Here is a 20,653-nt window from a genome sequence, read left to right on the forward strand (position 1 = left end):
GCCACACCCTCTCTGCCAGGCCTCCACAAAAAATGAACCTTGGTAAATGTCGTACACTCCTCTTCGGTGACTTCTTTAACACGATTAGTTTGTGGTTCCATTCGAAGTAGATTTTTTGTAAATCGGAATCACAGCCACATCTGGTCGCGACACCGGAAGATCCAACTCGGTATCTATCATACCTAATTTCTCACCTGGCCAACGACATTCGGGCGGTTCGCCAGCTCGGAGAGGACCACCATCTTCATGCCTAGTCTTTGGCCATGAAGAAGAAATGGAAAGGTCTCGGTCTTCAGCGAAACCAATAGGTACTACTCCAGAATGTACAATAGGTCATACGTCTACATCTTCGTTGCTTGATCCAGTGATTTTGGTCAACTCGCCAAGGAACAATGACCGTAATGGAGATGGTCTGAGCTGTGCGGAGCAAATCCTGCTGGTTCACCTGTCAGTGTGGTGAAGAAGGAATTAACGAAGAAACCTCGTTCGCTAAGTTCTCAGCCACATCAAAGATGGATCCACGAGACCCTGGAGCCTGCTACTGTTGTGCCAAGGCTGTTTGGCCTTCACGATCTGCAGTCGTGAAGCGCTGCAGGAACACCATGTTGTCGTCTATGTAGTCAACAGTAGCTGTTTTAAGTTTGTTCACAATACTTCGCACCAAAACTTCATTATCCATGTTGAACCTCACCGAATTCTATTCCACAACAGAGGGATCACCAGATCCGTCCTGATATGACCGCTTAGGCATTCGTTAGTCCAGAGACGAATAGCAACTTCAGCACGATAGTTACACCACAAGTTGCACTACTCCTGGCAACTCGTTCGATTAAAGCAGAAACAAAGTGGGACAACATACCTGGAGACCTCGTAGAGGTTTCATTACTCAAAACGACAATTCTTATATGGACATGATTTTATCGTATACTTACACGTACCTTCCCACTTCCCGTTCCGATCTCTAGTCAGATGGGGGCGGGACATTGCAGAACTGGACACCCCAGAAGAGTAGGGGTCACTCAGATTGGTCTGTTGTACTTGCCTAACAGTTCAGTTTCAACATTCGTCGTCAGACAGTGGCAGAAAGCAGCAAGACTCGGTAGATCCGGAGATCTATGATAAAGTTCGAGTTGCAGACTCCGCATATTAGCAAACAGACGACGGCGATACTCTCTATCAAATTTCATCGCCGTGACGAATGAATATGGCTTGGCAATTGTAGAGATTCGATAGACATAAGACAATAATGGAAGAAGATTTGGCGTGACACCATTTTCCATTGCTACAATAGTTATACACTACTGAAATACCAAGGGTAACCAATGGTTACTAAACATTCCTCAATACATGATGGTAGCCTTGCAGATTCTCGAGGAAGTGGATCATCAATCGTCTTCACCGTAATACCCTTCAACGCCGCTCGGTTCCGGACTCTATGAAGTTTGGAAAATAGTCCAGAAGCTTCGTCCAGAGGTGCTACCACATCGGTCGGCTTACCCGACTCAGACGACGACGATGACTTCTTCGTAGCATTTGTCTTGCCCACGTCTCCTTTATTTGAACTTTCTGTCACCGGGGGTGGAGAAACAGTTGATGCGGATAGCTCTCTCTCCTTTACAGATTACAGTGCGTCGTCACAGCGATCTACCACATCTTCGAAGATGACCGGGTCGTCCACTACCGATTTTAGAATGGGTATAATGGTGATAGTTAAGCCGTTAATACCTTGACCAATGTAGAGCCAAGTCATGCATCTGAAAGCTTGCCACAGTGAGGATACAGACAGAGTGGACGATGACATTTGTTGGCAGGAATAGATGAAATGAGTTAACCTGATCAAAGAAAGAGATGGTAAACCGTTCCAAAATTAAGACGAGTATATCCAATTATGCGCCGCACCACTCAAAGGCGGTCGGACTTACAGAAAGCAGAGAATAAAAATTAGAAATAAATCATTGTTGTACAGCTCATTTCTCGTTTGATGTAACGAGTTCCTGGCAACCCTTTATCTCACACATTTGGCCATGAGTTGTAGCCTCACACTTTCAGGACCACAGGAATAATCCTGAACAACCCGACCGACAATAAGGAGTCCCGACCGACCTGAGTCACCTCGGTGGTTCTTAAACCGAACATAGAAGGGACCAGACAGCTGTCCGACGGTGCTCACAACGCATCAGCTACAAACCGTAGCTTACAACCACCAAGATCACATGAGTGATCCGGAACGACCAACCGACCGACGTCAGAGGGTTCGTGATACCCGCAACACAATCGAACCGGCTGAAACACGACTCGACAAGCCAGTTCGACCCCCAACCTCACGCTACCCCGCTCAACTGGAGGTAGTGCTGGCTGAGGTAGACACAACTCAAGACAAAACCCAGAAACAATAGAAAAGTACAGCACGTGGAAAACACGATGTTACGAACCTTTCCGCCAATCCGGTAAGCCATGTGGGACAAAGAAACAAAGAATGCAGTTGAAGGAGATATCAGAAGCCTCGTACGTATCCCATCAGATGCTGACTTACAGCAACTGGGCCTCTCCGAGTGAGAAGTTCTAGCGTCCCGGCGAGCGCTCGACTCATCTAGCGCTCTTTGTGACGCTCAACTGTCTCTCCACTCTACACAACGGTCTTAGTCGTCATTGACCTTGCTCCATAAATGGACCTCCATTGAATAAGTGAGAGGAGAATATGTTGAGTTCAGATACAGTCGGCGTAAGCAAACGACACCTGAGGGATTCGAACCCTCGCGGGCAGAGCCCAACGGCTTAGCAGGCCGCCGCCTTAACCACTCGGCCAAAGTGTCTTACGTGATATTCTCGACTGAGGCACCTATATGCGACAGAGTACAAGACTGCGCGGTAACAAATGGCTCGAATTCAGAATGGTCTATGTAGTGTACTTCACTTGAAAATCGGAGCAATGTCGAGGTCTCCCCGAGTCTCAGATCTGCGAGATAGCATTAGTGTCAATGACGAAGATAACGCCGTGGAGGGCGAGTGCTGATCCAATCGAGTAAGACCGAGCTGGTCTGGCCAACTATCCTTCTCCGCGAGTATAAGATCCAAGCGAGCTTTGACCAGCCAGTGTGATAGATTGGACAGTTGCAAATCAACATTGAGGCTCCTTCGGACAGCGGCAAGTATCTTACATCCCATCTGTCTAATATCTCCCTGCGGAATAGGGTGTAACCACCAGGTTTCGAGAACTGCTAACCTCCATCACCCCGTGTGTATCGTAAAATAGGTCTATTCAGTGCTGAAGACATGAATTCCACAAGAATTCCAAATCGAGTCAATGCGGCTGCCAACGATTCCCTCTAAGTGGTCCATGGAACATACTGTACAACACAATGCCAGAAAACATGCAAACTCCTCATTATTGGTAGGCGAGCAACTTCTCAAGGTCTAGGCTCAAGCCGCATATAGTAACAATGCGAACAGCGTACCTGAGAACTCTGGATAACGGGCTTCCATTCTCCAAACCACTGGTCATATGAAACCTGTGAGGTGCTCACACGCTCGAGCGGTGAGTGGAATGGGTTCACAGGTGACGACAACGTATATGTACGAGAACGATACAACTCTTGCTAAGCTGCCATTTCAATACCGAGCCTCACAACAAACAATCGGATATCTCCTCGGCCACAGGGTCATTGTTTGAGCATTTGCTGCTGCCATCCCGTTCAACGAGTAACTCGCAGAGTTCCCCAACCTCACCACACAAGGCCAGCGTGAGATTCCTGATCGCCAAATAATGACTATATGTACACGGAGAAAAAACCCCTCGTTACCTCGGCGTGTGATACTGGAGCCAGTCGCGGTCCTTAGCGAACTCCGCCATTTCTTCAGCCATCTGCCCGAGTGTCTCCACATCGTGGGCTCTGCCAACCCTACACTTCCTCGGAGTATAGGATTCATACTCGTTATATTTAGCCGAGGAGCCCTTCACGATATCTGAAATGATGCACGCTGCGAACCACGATGCATGACCGCTAACCAAAGCCCTCACCCGCAGGGTACTTCGCCTTGTTTTTCGCCATTTTCAACCCTGCCGCCTCAGCAACGTCAATGGACAAAGAATTAGCAGTGATGAGTATTAGTCGTATAAGTGCATGTAGTCGATCATTGAGCTTCTCAGATTCGACTGTGGATGAACAACTCAACCGCATCAAAGGTTTCAAGGCCCGACCGAGAACGAATCCATTCAATACCCACTAGTAGAACGTAAAAAACTTTCTAAACCAATTATAGATTTGGAAAAAGTAGACGTGAATATCAGAATACACACACATCACACACAAGACTCACCCTCATTCAACGGCTCCGACCCTTCCCCCTTCCACTGCAGTGTCTCAGCTACGAGCCCGGCAGCTCGAGCGACTCTGAGACCGCATGCTGCCGGTGCGGCCGTTTCGGTGAATCTTCGTTGAATATCTCTTATAGCTGTAGAAGCACCACTGGGCACCTCTATCGAGGATGATTGAGTGCTCATCTCGACCATACCGACTGAATGTAATATCTACGAGGGAACGTAACAACAATTCACTATCAGGCTCCCCACTGATATAACTATTCCAAAAAGCTCATCAGTGACACCTCACCATGACGTTCCTCCCATGAATGCAATCGCAAATTTCATGTGTATTGTGACCCCTTCTGACCACGCTATATATCGTATTCCTCAACGTTGTTCAGCAAAACAGCGCTGTTTCTCGCTCACCACAGAGTGTAGTTCAAAGTAGTTCGATATTAGCGTTATATAGGACTAATACAATACAGTTCCGAGTACCACAAAGTGATAATAATCGAATCACAGCCTATGGCAACCGACTTAACTGCACCATTTAACATCTACTTGAATGAATCATGATCGGAATTCGCTCTCTACCCGACGCTCCGCGACGGTCTCGATAGGCCGCCGAAAGCACACCGTTCTATCCACCAAAAAGACTGTACAAAACACAACCGGGAAAACACACTTGAAACACTCTTCAGCAGAGGAAAAACAACAGTCATGCAGTCCCCACACTATCAATCACGAAATCTGGTTTCACGCTACCTAACGGAGCATAATAACATAATAACATAAATCACTTGTTCATTCTCACTATTTTCCAGGTCGGCTTTCGAGCAGCATCCCGACAGAGCTAAGCAAGAGGCAACACGAGCACGCTGGGCCATGAGAATATCTGTGTCGAGTCTGTCTCCAACGACCAATGTCCGGGATGCCTCGAACTCCAGCTCAGTCATAACAAATCGTAACTATATCGTAAGCAAAGGTAACCTAACGGACCTGCCGGACGTAGTCGCTATGACGTTGCAGAAACGGTTGCAACGGATATTAGAAATACGTACAAATTCGGGATTGGGCTTTCCGAGGACTTGGGCATCTTGTCGATCACTGAACCTCGCCGCTGCATTGATTGAAGCCAAGATGACACCCTACCAAAGAGCGGCCCCACACAGAATCTCCAAATCAGTTAAGTAACGGAATGCAACCGACTGATAGTCTCAACAGCGTGGAAAGGGGGTGCACAAGACAACGCTATTATGTAGCATGTGTCCACTAACATAATATAAAAGCCTGTTTTATCTGCCTATGGCATTGCTATAATGCTTATGGCATCGTTACAAAACCCAATCACACGACACAACATCAATGGAGCAACAGGCGACAGATGCACATCTGCAGGACGATTACCTCATCGCAGCTACGATGATGGCCAACAATCTATGACCCACAACACGACGAGAGAACTTCCTTCTAAGAATACTCACAGTAGCAGGGATCTTCCAAGGCCCCATCCTGTCGAACGAATCGTCATTAGTTGCGTAGAAGAAGAACTCCTCCCCAGCCATCTGGAAGGCCAGCGAAGCTCTAAACCACAAAACCCATGGTATGCACGCACACGTCAGAGCTCCGTCAACAGTTTAGCAGATAATATACCTGCAGATTTTCTCGAATGAGAACGCCAGGTCCCAACCAACAACGATTCCATCGATCTTCGAATTCGATTCTCGTGCCATCTCCTCTGCTATTATTCTGAACCTCTCCTCACCCAAAGGCTCACCGCCTGATTAGACGTGAGTGTTATACAGGAGTTGAAAAACGGTTGGTACGCGCAAGGCCGATATTTGTGGTACACGATATTCCCACTGATTCGAGCTCTTCCACTATGCCTTCGCCTCCAATAACATAACTGAAAACTTCGAGCTGAAAAACTGTTGGCGCTGGAGAGAACGAAGACTCTCATTACACACGTCTAGCGTGAGGGTGTCGTCTTTGGATAAGCTTTGCTGTGTAAAAACAAGAAGGAAACATCATCTTCTCAGAGCACAATTCACCCAATCCCATGTCGCCGAACTTTCCTCGCATGCCCGCTCGGGACCTCGAGCTCGTGTTCGTCATAAATGCACACTGAGAGGGGGAAACAAAAATAACGTGTAGTGCCGAGGGTTTCACAGTGTGGGAAAATGTGCACATAATGATACTACAAGCGCTGACAAGGACAAGGAAATTCTAAGGAAGTCTCCTGTTAGTTCTTTCACATTACGTCGTGTGTAAATATAGCGAGGCAACTCCTGAGCTCAGTTGAGGAAACCAAACATAGGCCCGTGGTAAGTCCTCGAACAATGCGTACCCTCTTGCCAGCATCGTTTAGAGCCTTCAAACACTCGTCAACTCCGGGTATCAGATGCCCACCTTGCCAGATGACACCATCGCAGTCAAATATGATGTTATCGTAGTTCGCAACTACGTCATCTATGCAAGTCACGTGATTAGAGGGCATCGTTTTGAGAAAGATACAATGGGCTTGCACTCGAACATATGCGTTCATGCGATCGTTCACAAGGCGATCTCTCATCGTCGACGTCTTAATCACACTGTCGCAAGTGCTGGCATAACTAGCACACTCACGTAGAGGACGCCACAATTTCGTTTCCTGATGGCACTGATGTGATTGCCCACTACATAATGTTACTGCTGCACCAAAATGCTGCGTTTCAGTGCGCACAAGGTAACCCCTGTAGAAGTGGTTTCGAACGGACCAATTCGAATGTATTTGATGCCAGATTGTTCATATAATGACGTTGTTACTGAGCATCGTTCTCCCTACATGGAATTCTATATGCACACTTATATACGGTCTTCAATACTGAAGCCGATAAGATTGAAAGTATCCAGTATGTAAGTGCCCATGGTCGAGTAAGGAAGTCCTCTTCTACAACACTGCCGATTCTCTTACTCGGCCGTACCCGATGAGATGACAAGTGTGTGGTATATTTAGAAGTATCCAGATCGACGATGCTAAGGACTGAACTCAAAGACAGACCTCCACTCGAGACTATGAATAGCACTGTGACGGTCATGGTAAAACATGTAGTGTACTGGAGACAATTTAATCGTCATCTCCAACTATTGACCTGCCGGTGTATCTACCATTAACAAGGGTGGATACAGAACACGACAAGAGAGCGAGATGCTTCTACGCTGAATGAGATGTGCATGCACAGGACGCTTCCACCATAGATCTACAGCTTACATGGCAAAGGAGATCTATATAGCTCAATTCGCCACCAATTCTATCTTCACTGAGAGTTGCAAACAAGCGTGATTCCTCTCGGGTATTGGGCAGGACCACTCGAACTGGCTGAAACCTGATGTGCAGGCGATACTATGAGAGAGGAGCAACCATAAATACGGATGAGATCCTTTATCCTTCCGGATTTGCTGAATGATACACCAGACTTTGCATGCAAAGTCGCTAGTCTCGGGCGAAACCATCTGCAGAACTATGAATAAATTACCAAAACCACTCCAGTGATGCTACCGGATGACTGAGATCTTTCACCTCTCGCCCTCCGAATAGCTCATGAAGAGTTTCTTCAATGACTGCGGAGCCCACGTATAGTCGTAGAACTTCAGCGTTGTCGATGAGGTAGATCCCTTTCGGCGATATCTAACCGATCTGTCAACCGAAAGTCCTTCTCGCTTCAATGCCTACCTGCTCAGCAGATGCAGCCATAGTTGTGGGAAGGTGTACGTTGTCCTCCACTTCTGTAGGAGTGCCACAAACGTCCTGAAGTTCGGCATTCCCACATCGGCATGTAACCTCCCTACGGGCATATCATGAAGACTATAGAGTCTAGGATAGACTCTGTACGTCGACTGAGACACACTATAACCCAGAAGGCTCATGAGGCACTCGTAGCGCTCATCCATCGGCACATCTGCGACAGGGCGGAATGCCGGCAACTACATCGGACCAACTCGATACAACCACAGACGGAATGCTGTACTTTTAGTAACCCTCCAACGTAGAGCGGCATCAACTTCAACGTTTCTGGTAATAACAGCTGTGTATCTGTGGATAAGAACGAACATCAAGACATAGACAAGGAACAAATATCTTGGCTTGGTCATTCACTGACCTCTCTGTGTTGGCATGGAGGTACAGCTGGTCCTGTAGCCATGCAATATCGCAGTGCACTGCCCGATCAGCTTCTCCTAGAGCAGTGCATCAGTGAGTAACGTGTGAGTCGATCCTTAGCTGTACTCAAAATGATTTCCATTCATTGAATCGGCCGGACCACGCACGTAGTGAGGTAGTATACCCACCCTTGGAGGCTGTCCCGTAACAAGCATCTCCTCAGCCGCCTGCCGCGCCAGGAGGTTAATCAACGTCTCAACATCTGGTGATCGATACGCCGCCGAGACACTCGTGGACACAGAAAGTCGCAGCGTATGTACGCGCAACAGCCTGGAGCAAACAAAACTCACGGCGACCGTCGGTAGCGTTAGACTCTCATTCTAGCTTGATAATTCGTTACTTTGTTCATCATGAAATAGTTAGAGTATTTAATGTAAAGTCCCTGAATGGACTAATCAGATTGTCCTGTCTGCTGATATCACCGACAAAATTGCGTTGGTACGTACAGTAACGAAGAAGTTGACAATGGTGTTGATGACAGTAGTCCATCCCCTTGCGTTGATGACGCTATTCATGCCTTTGTCCGCTCTTCATTTTCCTCAACTGAGATCAGGTGTTTCCTCGCTAATTATAGGAGTTTACATACGGATTCGGGTAGAAGTGTGCAGAAACCAATGAAAAATCCCTGAAATTTTCTCAGAATATTCTTATTGTCACCGACACATGTAGTTGACCATGTACATATTTTCCCACATTGCCTTTGACGCTCATCTCCCAACCTCTAGGTTTCACATAAGAACACATATCAGTCGGACCAGACGATGACCTCACCGGATTCCCTCTGCATTATGATGAAGCACGGCCAGCTGGAAGTAGGCATATCTCGCCGGGAGATCCTCGTCCACATAAATCGAGAATCTGCCAACAAACACTTTACGAACCAGCAGGAAGACTCTACGCATAAGGAAAAGGAATGCGACGGGGAATTCAAACTGAACGAGCGAACAAGAAATCTCCTCCAACTAGACGTCCACCCTCGCGTACCCGAAAACAGCATCACAGTCTATCCTAGGTACCAGAAAGCCTCCACGAGGATCAGGCACGGCGGGATGTCTAGAAGCCGTTTGAGACCATCTGCTCAGATGTCGCTCTATACACAGACCTCGAGAAACACCTAGAAAGATAGTGGTTACCTGTAGTGCCGCATTAATGGAGATGGTTACTGACCGCTACAGTTCATTCTCCACGACTCAAAACTATGCGATTGGCTGAACTCATGCCAGAGCGAATAGATGCACACATGAAGCCATGGACCCCTCTCACGGGCCTGGACGACACATCCGTATGCAGCTGCCTTAGTCACTGCTCGAGCTATGTCGAAGTGAAGAGCTTCTCCATCCTGAGGAGCCACATCCGAGTTCCACCAGTCAAGGTCAGCACACATCTTCAACAGTGAAAGAGCGATAGACGTGAATATTCCCCCCAGTGTTGGCCGCGAGGTAGCACAGTGTCGGCAGGCGAGCATGGTCCTCCTCCACCGGAGAAAATGCCACAGCCGTAAACGTGTCGACACTCACCTGACGCCAGTTCTCTACTTCAAATAGCATTCAAGAAAACTTACAGCGTTCGCCACGCATTCCGCCAGGAGGTCTGACCACAGCTTAGGGTTCTTCGGCATCAACTCAGCCTTCCTCCATCCGGGACTTCGATCGGTCGTCACTGCTGGACCTGGATTCCAAGAAGACCATTGGGGCTACTCTCTAGACCGTACTTCGTGACCGCTGCGCACAACTGATGCCAACGTCAGGATATGTACCTATTGCTGTATGATATGCTGTGGCCCATGGGGGCTTGGGGGCCGACCATAGAACATCAACACAGTTCCACCACCGTGCATGCCCAATCCTTGCGTGGCCACTTGAAGCGCTGCAAAACCACACGACAGGGAAGGCCCTGAAAAAAGTCTTCGAGGGCCTGAGCGCCCGAAGAACCACCGATAACTTACTTCTACTGGACTCGACCTCTCGCACGACTAAGTCTAGCAGCCTCTGAACGGCTTCTTGTCTCGAATGTGGACACGCAAACAAGGCGCTCGACTGACAAAACGGTGTGACGGAAGTCCACAGAGAATGCCACACATGCATAGGGAGGAAAGGTTCGTCCACATCAGCGACTATTATCTCCTCAACCACATCCGTAGAATTTAAACGGTAACAATGAATGACGTCATCGAAGAGTATCTAGAATCGTAAAAGCCTCTCTTAAGGACACTGAGTGCCCCGAGAACTACTAAGCATATTTCGCTCGCTGTTGACATGTACGGAAGCAGTGTCCGCATGCTAGCAATGATCTGATGGAACATGCCCGACGCCACCTGAGCACAGCTAATGCCTATGTAGCCTGCCGTCCCCCCTACACTGTAGTAGCCACTATCAACGACAAAGCAGAATCCTGGTGGGCGCTCTGTCGAGGAACCATCAGGACCTGAAGGCCTGCTAGTCGCAGCCGGTACTATAATGAAGACTACGTAGATAGTCTGATGGCGCCACATAGTCTACACTCCCGAACTGGAGCTCCGGCCTCTCCCGTATACTCGGAACAGGGCACTGGTGTATCTACTAGTATAGTGCCTAGGGTCATACCTGCATATTCTCTCGTGGTGAAATCTCGGCAAAACGTGGTTGTTGAATCAACCATGGTTTGCGAAATTGCGTCGTCAACCTCCACACAGAGTTGTCTGTGAACACCGACCTCAAGTCGTGTTGATACCAGCCGAGATCGATGGACATGACCACACACACCTGTGGGACCTCCATCACATAGTTGCAGAAATTGCAAATGCATTCCTCGCCGCCACCAATCCATTGGAAAGCAGGATTGGCATACGCCCTACCTGACAACCACCAAAACCGAGATCGCCACAGAGACCCAGACTTCAACCGTGTCGCTGACTTACATCGCGGGCATCTCATTGGCCCTGATTCTCCATAGTTAACGAGAGGCACGTCCTTCTCATCGCAAGAGAGCTCAGCAAAGGGCTGAGCTATAATGCCCAGAACAACACCCGAGCTGTTGACTGCTGACTGTAACGCAGGTATCTGAGCTGAGACCATGATGCAGCCTACTGCTCGATTATAGTTGCTATACAGTATAAGTCGTCGACCTTAGGAACCGGCAGGACGCGTTTCCCTTATCGATTGCTGTGTATACGCTACAGGCCGATGGTGGTCGCTAACAACAAGACAGATTTACTCCTCGGCGGTTACCATGATAGCTGACCCCAGTCTTGTCGGTCTCAAACCGGCGGCCCCCTCGACGCCGAATCGGCTCCGACAAGCCAGTTGGTCGCGGTATCGAAGCAGCATCAACTCTGGCTGCATTGCAACTACGAGCATCTCCCATTGGCATGCCTGATGACCAGTGGTAGTCACCGATCGCCGTACAAGGGCTTACTGAACGGCACATGTCGGTGATGGTAACCACGGCCACCGACGCGCTTCAATGGACTGCCCTCTGTCGACCTTGCATAGTTAGATGGTGACGAACCATAAGAAGCCGTCTCGCTGAGGTCTGCGGGTATAAGCAATACTCAGGTTCACAACCAGGCGAGCATAACTCACCACTGATGCTGCCGAGCACGGGAGGTAAGCCGACAGCAGCCACCCTCGAGCCTCGACTGGACATAGGTACCTCACAGTCCTAGTACGAACAACAGTACTCTCGTATACATGCTTAATTACATCCACAGCTACCAATGACTATAGAGAGCATACCGACCAGATACCATAAGTCACTTACTGGGAGCTCCACAGTTTCTCCATCATACCGTAACTCTGCCGATTTCGGGAAGGAAACAGGCGCATCCAGAGGCGGGGGCGGCAGACCTTGCCGGCTCTAAGACGCGTCACTCAGTGGCCCACCCACCATCACAGCTTACAGTTGATGGGCAGCCAGCGTATCGAGCCGAGGAGTCGTTACTCACAGTTGGCTCGACATGGCCAAACGGTGGGGCCTGGGCAGGGGCGTACCCGGGCACTCTTGCAAGATGCGTCGGAGAAGGGCATTTCTTCGGGCTAACACCTGCGACCATCAATAACTCTGCAAGCTCTCCCACGTCCTCACCTCGGTAGGAACTACTGCTACGCCTACTGTCCGCGCTTTGAGGTAACGGGCCGATGGCTTCAGTGTGCATCATTGGCTTTACGCGAGCACTACAGCTCTACAGCGTAATCCATATATCCTTTCCCCACTGCTCTACCTTCGACTCAACCCCTCATTGACACCATCACTACTCAGCTCAAGAGGGTCTATAAGAAAACTAAGTAGTAGCAGAAATATGACACTCTGATGTAACTAGGCACATTCCTCCTCGCTGCATAGAGCCTTACGAAACTACAACGCAGAGTAGGAGTGCGAGAATTGGTCATTACGCTATACTCAGCCCCCCAACTGGATGTCCCCTCCACTCGAGAGGCAACAACAATACAGCGTCAACACTGGCAAGTGGGAAGCTCATTGTTGCAGTTATTAGCATAACGGTCGTGATCATGAGGGGCGATCTTCATCCCTCCTTGCGCTGTTAGCTCCTGCTGAGACTTCCCCTCGGCCTGGGCTCGACTACGCTGGTTATAAATTTCTGACCACACGATGAGATTAACTCCGGTGGAAAAGGAGCGACACGATCACCTTGTAGGAGATTCTCGAATATGAATTTGACATTCACAGACGACACTGCAGAGGCCTCAGCGAAGAACAGACCGTTCTGCTTCGCAAACGCCGTGGCTTCCTCCGTCGTAACCTACACCAAGACGATTCCAATATGGAGCCCACACGCATTCAAAAAGGGTAAATTTTAAGACTTTCGTTTCCTACCAAAACTCCGACAAATACCAATTCGGTGCCCTACTCCTTTACTAACTATCATCTATATGCTCGAACATAGACGATGGAAAAACGTAATCCCTTCGATAGCAGCATCCAATGACGTAAATACTCAAACGTGCCCCTTCTTATCACCTGTCTCGTAGAAGAGTCCTTTTCTACTAGATCGATCTTGTTGCCGACTAACAGTATGACGATATCGGGCTCAGCATTCTGCCGAAGTTCCTCCTGAGATCAATACCAAATTCAGCTTCACAGTTCCGCTGGACAAGCCCCTGTTACCATCCATTTAGAGCAGTTGAGGAAAGTGTTGCGTCTGGTAACGTCGTAGACCAATAAGGCACCCACTGCTCTGCGATAGTGTGCTGATGTTATTGCTCGATAACGCTCCTGGCCCGCTGTGTCCCTGACACGCCAGGAAAGGTGCCATGGTGACGGCAAGGAGCAGTGTGGGGATATATGCACATGGTCAAGTTGACTAGGTCAACCACATGTGTTGGTACAAATATGGAAATTGTGCGGAAAATTTGGGAAATTATCGTTAAGTTTGTACACTTCTACCTGAAGTCGCGTGTGAATTTAGTGAGAAAACCAATCATATATATTCTCACACTAGCAGGGAGTACAACGGGCAGTCCTTCAGTAACCCCTACACGAAGGTCGCACAGGAAACGCGTACGAAAATTTGCTATAGATTCACCCGAGTTCAAGACTCCAACCGGTGACTGGCGCGGTGCTACTACCATCACTATTTCTACTCTGCGAGATTCACAAGTCGTCAATCTGATCAGCGACCATGTATTACCAAATCTGAGCTTTAACCGTGCCACCAACGGCAAGAGGTACCGTCCTCGTAGCGAACTCCACCCCTATTGTTGCAGTAGGGGCACGGGGTAAAGTACCCTTGATATATCGGGACAAGAGATGGGTCTTGCCAACGGTAGCATCGCCGACTAGGACGACTGAAGTGGTAACGACGCTTGCTTCTTCCATTTCATGGAACATTGTCAGCGAAGTTATGTGCGAGTAATTCGAGGAGTGGTACGCTGATTTTTGAGCCCACAGGCCGCCTGCCCATAGTACTTTTGTAAAGATGGTCATATTCGTCGTCCATGGTAGCGCGGGAGTTGGTAGTAACAAGAAACGGAAAACGATTCACAACTGCGACAACAGCAAGATCAGGTTCATCGAATAGTAGCTCTCTATGCATTCCGTGAAGTTCACCAGCCAGTGGCGGTGTTCCTCAATGCTGAAGGAATACCTTTACTGGCGTTACCTCCCTTTTCCCTTCAGAAGACACAACGATACCCGCCCAAGTCCCCACCCAGTAATATCGTGGTGCTAGGCTGCTAGTTTAATGCTGCTCGTTATTTGCGTTGAGAAACTGCAAGAATTGGCAAGAATGCAAGATTAGGAAATCTTGGAACTTCCAAACTGCTATCGCTCAGAGCAGTCCTTATGAAGGTAGCATGCCACCTCCATCTCATCATCGCTGGCGTCATGTGCTCTGTAGTAGCCATCGTTCTCGAAGCCCCGGCTACTGTCTTGGTGAGTCCTTTACCATAGAATAGGATTATCACGATGGGTGATCGCGACTCTCTACGTGGTCAGATAGAGATCGATGAGATCCCGACCAGAGACTTCCGTGCCGACTTGGCGAGTGCTATTAGGCAGAATAGGAGCACAAATTATGTCAAGGGTAGAGCCAATGACGATGCCTTGGCTGCACACGGGTGCTTATTCAGAAATCCTCCAAGAATGGTCGTTGACAAGTTCAACTCTATCAGCAATAGGGGACGGGCTGGGCTTACCCCGTGATATTTCCAACACGGGTGGCACCCTCGACCTCAACAGTGAAGATGCTTCCACTGGTCTGACTGCCATTCAAGAGGCTGCGGCAATGGGGCAGAGGGATACGGTGAGCTGGAATGGTTCCCGACTTTGATCGGGAGCTCTGCCTCGGGTGTGCTGATGAAGGAGAATTTTCTTCTTGTCACTTTTACTGCGGCCTTCTGCTACGGCATCTAGCAGTCCCTTTTACTTCGCCTCGCCTGTGGTCAGGTTCGATTGCTTCTGCAGTATCCTGGCGTTGATATCGATGCTCGGACGGCGAGCGGGGAGACAGCTGCGTACATGGTCATACCACACCGCTGTGACATCCTACCACTACTTGTTGATGCTGGTGCTAGTCCAGTCGAAGGTTGGAGGTAGGTGACTTCGTCTAACCTGTGAAGATCATAGGGATGCTTGCTACGCTCAGGTGGCGGAAGTCCCCTTTAGAGAAAGCAGTGGAGCATGGCGCCTTAGACTGTCTACAGCTGCTCTCACGAAGGAGTACACAGTTCATCAACGATGCTGACGAGTTAACCGAGATGATCTGGGAGCCCGAGATTGGGTCAACTCTGTCTCACGACGGGTAGTAAATCGACTGATATCAACTACTCTGTGTGGTGCTGCAATGTCATTATCAGCTACGTGGAATTCAAAGTTAATGTGATGCGGAAAGCTAGCGGGCCGAGTACTATAGAAAGCAAGAAGCGTGAGTTGTGCTCGACCACCCAGGGAGTGTTTCGACCAACTCCATCAGGTTTGGCTGTACTACGTTACTTACACTTTGTTAATTTCGACTCATTTGCCGTGGACTTCACCTGGGGGGTCCTCATCACGGTAATGTGTCTATCTTGCTTCGGTCTCTGCTGCTTCCTCCTCTATCACTTGGTCGTATGGGGACCACTCGATAGGAGGAGGCCTTTCGACGTGTGGTGTCTTTTGGGCCTGGGAGATCCTCTCGAGTAAGCGTTCAATCATTCACGAGGACGTCTACTTGTGTTCGCCCTTTAGTGTTAGTCTCAACAGCTCTAGAGCTGCACTTCTGCCTGACAGCGCACCGTCAACAGCCCGGCACAAACCCAGGATAGGGTTGGAGGAGGCACAGTCTGGCGAGATGAGCTTGAGTTCCCTTTGCACTGTGGCTACCATGAAGAACATCACTTGGCTGAACATCTTTGTGAGTTGGCAGGGGTCAGAAGAGTCTAGTGAGTCACTACGTCTGAGATCATCATCGAGTAGTTGGACTAAGAGCACGCGGTGCATGCAGGTGAAAATTCCGAGTGTTTATGTTCCTCCAGGAGACATGGACGACTTCTTTTCTCCTCACGAGAGTAAGTCTGGCGTGCGCGAGGATCTCCACAATGGGGATCACTCGCTGACTATGCCATGATTTTCATATGGGTTCGTGCGAAGAGCCATTCGGTGGTTGATAAACTCTCTTCAGCTTTACAAGACCGCCTTGATAACATCGAGGATCGTCGGATGTTGGTCCGAGTGATCCACTATATGGAGGTGGTACTACGGTGTAGTGCACTGATAGGATCAGTTGTATGGGTGAGGCAGTGTCCCTGGACAGTGGTGATGGAGCCCTATGGTGCTCAGATGGGCTGTATTACTGATCGACCGGCCCTTGCGGCATTTTTGGTCGCAGCGGCCGGTATACGGATCTTGGTCACCTTCTGTCTGGCGAGCCAGTGAGTCTAGGTGTGCCCGTATGAGTTGAGATAGCCTGTTGTCGCAGGTCTAGTGAGGCACACCTCCTCGCAGCATTCGGTCGAGGCAGGGAGAAGTCGATTGAGAGTGATATACGGCTCGTGATAGAGTCTTTGGAGGACGTGGAGGAAGCAACCCTATTATCATCAGCATTAGCAGCTAGGGAGAAGGTGCGGTATCAGCACACTTAGGGTATTCCTATCACGGCTTACTACTCAGGCTCGGACCTGGCTCATGGCGTTCTACTCCCGAGGGTACTGCTATCCGAGGCATTTGTCGCTCCTGCTACCTCTGGTTGTGGTCCTTATAGCCTCAGTGATTGCAGTGAGTGGCCGATGCTCTGTTGTGGTCACGGTGGAGCTGTTATCAGGTAGCATTCTCTGTTCACGGCCAGGGGCTCAGTCTTGGTATATTTCCTGCAGTGTGAGTGGATATGTCCAGTGATTTGTATCGACTCGCCCATGTATAGGTATAGAACCAGTGAATCCCCAGTGGTTATCTTTGGTCGGGCTGGCACTCTAGTGCGCTACTCGGCGGTCTGGATGGAAACTCTATTCATTATCGTTGCCGCTGAAATCCTGTAAGGGCCAGTGATCCTTGCTGTACAATGTGATATGATGCTATCGAACTCCATTGCCTTCATCGTCGAACACAATTAATAATGCTGACAATATCATTACTAATAGTAGTCTATTCGATTCAACCCATACGGCTTATAGAAACTGAACAGCTTCGTTGCTAGAGTGATCCGATGCATTGGTAGGTTCAACATCTGCAGCAGTTTTGTTGTGGGCATAGCGGCGGTACAGGCCCGCCTGGACGGCCAGAGGTCAGTTGGTGTGCTTTTGGGGAGGGTGGGAATAGCAGTCAGGTATTTCCGCGATACTTTCTCCTTCACGAGGAGTCAGCCTGTAGAGGTGGATGGACACTGCAAAGGTACTCGTGTCATTGTTACAGGACCTATCTGTATGCTTTGCAGTTTGTGTTGCTTTCGTCGACCAAGTCTCGGCCGATCAGTGGAGACTGCTGCGGTGTCCACTGGGCTATATCTACTTGATGTGGCTGGTGGGCAACCCGCGTCCCTTTCAATGGTACCCTCGTGTGTTCAGGTGACCCTTAGCGCCGCGACCGCATTCAACTCGGCACTGGCTTGTGAAGAGCTTCCTCTGATCTTGCACTACTATACTAATAGCGTCGCTATGTGCCTATGGTGGGCGTTGCCAGTGACAATAGGTGCGCCAGCGTGGCTGATTCGTGTGTGAGGCTGGTGATAGGTGCACTGTGGCTTTTGGGTACTGCAGCGCAGTCGAACGCCCTCTCGTCGCGGCAGGGTGACCAAGGGCAGCTCTGTCTCCCCGTGATGGGCATCGTGACGTGGCCGATGACGATATTGTCGTTTTTGATAGCGACTTCAAGCTATGGGCTTCAGATTTATATACTCTATTTTACTACCATCGGAAAAGAGATGGTTTTACTCTAGTTGTGATTCACACTTCCGTCGTCGCTAATGCGCGACGATCCGGCAATCCGGACAAGGTTGTTCACCATGATACTTACATGGCCGTTGTTGTTGAGAGGAGTTGTGTTAGAACAGTATGTGATGGTACTGCTCGCAGCGATCGGGTCATTTGATGTAATCAGACTGCAGCAGCCTCATTGTGATGGAGTGACCAGTGATTGATGTCTCCACTCAATAGCGAATGATTTAGGGTGTAGGTCATTCGAGATGGGGCACTAACGTGTTGATTTGTTCGCGGACTGTTGGCTCTAATTGCCTACAAGTTCTACACGATCCATCAGGGTCAGTTGGTTGTTGATCGTTTGTCGTTTGAGTATAGGATTCTGACTCCTATCTCGCGGAAATACATTCGTCGAGAACTAAGAATGTGCGTCAGTCGTGACCTTCATCATGTCACCATCATTTATATCTTAAAGGTCCTCCCGCTGTCGGTGGCTCTCACAGTGAGCGTGGGCGCAGTACCTTGAGACCAGGGTGACATCGATAAAGGACATTCCTTGGTGGGACTTCTCCAGAATGCTCGCCTGGTTGCGTCTGCCGCTTCTGAGTTTCTTATGAGGCGAATGAACTCACTGGATGACATGACTGTAAGCTGACCTGAGGTAGCTTTTCCACGCCACTTGTTGGCGGCTTCGGTCCACTCGAGGATCAGGAACAAAGTCTACTCTAACCGAGGTTTGGTGGAAGATGCTAATTTTCAAGAGAACAATTGCATGTGAGTATCACGTGGATATCCTCGAGCATGTCTCAAATCACGATTACCTCATCTCCGAAGTCGTTTTTTGTTTGTGTTCACGATGGACTCTTGAACGCACCAAGGGGTCGAATAAGCAAAGCTTGGTATTTCAGCTCGGAGTGCTCCAGTTGTCCAGGAGTTACAGATTCGCACTAAATTGAACTTAGAAAATTTTGCATGAAAAGGGTATGTCTCGTATTCAATGATAAATCGCGATGAACTTACTTTGCTGCCTCCTTCCGAAAAATCAAGCGCAGATACTATTTATTCAAGGCTAATGAGGGAGCGATGAGATGGACGATTGTTAGAAGGACTCCATCATGTTCCCTACACTCAGTTTACTGTATAATATGGCCCCCATGTCAACGACTAGGAACTCAAAACAGCCGTGAATTCGAGAGTCGTTCCTCCATTCATTAGTTCACGGTCTTTTCGAAAACTTGGAGTCGCGAAAATAACAGTCGATGGAATTCGACATAATTTTACTTGTAGAGGACGGGGATCAGCGCCTCACTATGCTCATAGTACTCGCATCCCTGAGAGATGCACTTACAATGCAGTTAACGTATACTCTGGGAATCCCCACTTGATCGGGAGTGACAGGGAAGATGCGAATGGGCTTGATACCGGCATCGTTGAATCCACATGCACGAACATGTGGTAGCTGTGTCTTTTCCCAGAGCTCTTGCCAAGATTCGTACTCACCTACGATGAAACTCTGTACAACAGCACCATTTGGTGATATATGTATACCTTTCAATACACCAATAGACGTCAGATTGCAGTAGGTGAGAACTCCTCCGGGTTTGAGCACTCTGTAGGCCTAAAACGGTTGAAGGTCGCATGGGAGTTATTGGGATCGTCAACCTCCTTAATGAACTTGAATTGATGTGTATGTTGCTCATCTTTATCATGGGGATAAGTGTCGTAGAGGACGCCGTCGATACTGTTGTCAGGTAGCGTCGCAACAACCTCACGGGCGAGGCCCAGCATAGGTGTTACTTTATGTGGGGCCTTCGATGCGAATGCCTGAGTGACAAGAGATAGACCACTACCCGCATCACGACGATTATATACCTCTAACCGCTTGAAAACATCCTTATTGGCTTCTATGATGATATGCTCATCGATGTCATGCTTCTGTACAGCACTTGCCGACAGTCCGAGCCCGAAACCAAGCTCGAGGACTCTGCCACCGTTAGAAGTAGCTATCTCCGCGAGGGCGTCCATGTACGGCGCCTAGGGAATCGACCACAAACCATTGACATACTCAGAAGGATAATGAAGATGCTCGCCGTAGACTTGGGGGAAGGTTCTCTCAGACTCACCTCCCACTTTTGCATAACGGGATGACCATCGATGTCAAGTCTGTCACCATCGAACTCCTCATGTATGTCGCCCCACTGTTGAGCGTCACTCGTCTCGTTCAAACCATCGTAGCCTGTATGTGGCAAGGGCGGCGACATGTTGAATGAACGAAGGCCTCGCTGGAGAGGAAAACAGTGGAAAGTGTGAAGGGAATATGACCACTTA

At 49.0% G+C, this 20,653-nt stretch overlaps 6 protein-coding genes and 1 non-coding gene across 7 annotated transcripts; 1 reads left to right on the forward strand and 6 right to left on the reverse strand.

Annotated features, from left to right (window-relative positions):
• Positions 1-2,731: 2,731 nt before the first annotated feature.
• On the reverse strand, positions 2,732-2,813 carry Pmar_PMAR010231. Its single transcript has one exon. It is a non-coding gene; the product is annotated as a tRNA-Ser (tRNA).
• Positions 2,814-3,622: 809 nt separating this feature from the next.
• On the reverse strand, positions 3,623-4,049 carry Pmar_PMAR010232 (conserved hypothetical protein; the record flags this gene model as incomplete). Its single annotated transcript, XM_002788647.1, has 3 exons — positions 3,623-3,749; positions 3,801-3,963; positions 4,019-4,049. The coding sequence occupies 3 exons, from the start codon at positions 4,047-4,049 to the stop codon at positions 3,623-3,625; spliced, it is 321 nt and encodes a 106-aa protein (XP_002788693.1).
• Positions 4,050-5,021: 972 nt separating this feature from the next.
• Pmar_PMAR010233 (Protein nagD, putative) lies at positions 5,022-6,800 on the reverse strand (the record flags this gene model as incomplete). The annotated part of the gene is made up of 7 exons (XM_002788648.1): positions 5,022-5,068; positions 5,118-5,271; positions 5,365-5,451; positions 5,788-5,887; positions 5,957-6,083; positions 6,355-6,427; positions 6,651-6,800. 7 exons carry the CDS (start codon positions 6,798-6,800, stop codon positions 5,022-5,024), a joined length of 738 nt encoding a protein of 245 aa, XP_002788694.1.
• Positions 6,801-9,268: 2,468 nt separating this feature from the next.
• Pmar_PMAR010234 (hypothetical protein) lies at positions 9,269-11,554 on the reverse strand (the record flags this gene model as incomplete). Its single annotated transcript, XM_002788649.1, has 9 exons — positions 9,269-9,433; positions 9,518-9,615; positions 9,765-9,840; positions 10,063-10,169; positions 10,447-10,537; positions 10,732-10,815; positions 10,858-10,977; positions 11,243-11,334; positions 11,398-11,554. The coding sequence occupies 9 exons, from the start codon at positions 11,552-11,554 to the stop codon at positions 9,269-9,271; spliced, it is 990 nt and encodes a 329-aa protein (XP_002788695.1).
• A 1,377-nt stretch (positions 11,555-12,931) lies between these two features.
• Positions 12,932-14,327, reverse strand: Pmar_PMAR010235 (Rab11b, putative; the record flags this gene model as incomplete). The annotated part of the gene is made up of 5 exons (XM_002788650.1): positions 12,932-13,077; positions 13,128-13,239; positions 13,458-13,550; positions 13,605-13,728; positions 14,128-14,327. 5 exons carry the CDS (start codon positions 14,325-14,327, stop codon positions 12,932-12,934), a joined length of 675 nt encoding a protein of 224 aa, XP_002788696.1.
• A 453-nt stretch (positions 14,328-14,780) lies between these two features.
• Pmar_PMAR010236 (hypothetical protein) lies at positions 14,781-18,200 on the forward strand (the record flags this gene model as incomplete). Its single annotated transcript, XM_002788651.1, has 18 exons — positions 14,781-14,870; positions 14,934-15,021; positions 15,068-15,240; positions 15,384-15,529; positions 15,583-15,738; positions 15,794-15,861; positions 15,910-15,989; positions 16,420-16,483; positions 16,597-16,664; positions 16,755-16,846; positions 16,894-17,035; positions 17,085-17,189; positions 17,236-17,288; positions 17,335-17,445; positions 17,629-17,719; positions 17,823-17,930; positions 17,975-18,075; positions 18,140-18,200. The coding sequence occupies 18 exons, from the start codon at positions 14,781-14,783 to the stop codon at positions 18,198-18,200; spliced, it is 1,797 nt and encodes a 598-aa protein (XP_002788697.1).
• Positions 18,201-19,602: 1,402 nt separating this feature from the next.
• Pmar_PMAR010237 (Guanidinoacetate N-methyltransferase, putative) lies at positions 19,603-20,586 on the reverse strand (the record flags this gene model as incomplete). The annotated part of the gene is made up of 6 exons (XM_002788652.1): positions 19,603-19,656; positions 19,707-19,825; positions 19,874-19,943; positions 19,988-20,149; positions 20,198-20,359; positions 20,449-20,586. 6 exons carry the CDS (start codon positions 20,584-20,586, stop codon positions 19,603-19,605), a joined length of 705 nt encoding a protein of 234 aa, XP_002788698.1.
• Between the last annotated feature and the right edge of the window lie 67 nt (positions 20,587-20,653).

Source organism: Perkinsus marinus, assembly GCF_000006405.1.
Source record: "Perkinsus marinus ATCC 50983 genomic scaffold scf_1104296927884, whole genome shotgun sequence".
Classification (NCBI taxonomy): Eukaryota; Perkinsozoa; order Perkinsida; family Perkinsidae; genus Perkinsus; species Perkinsus marinus.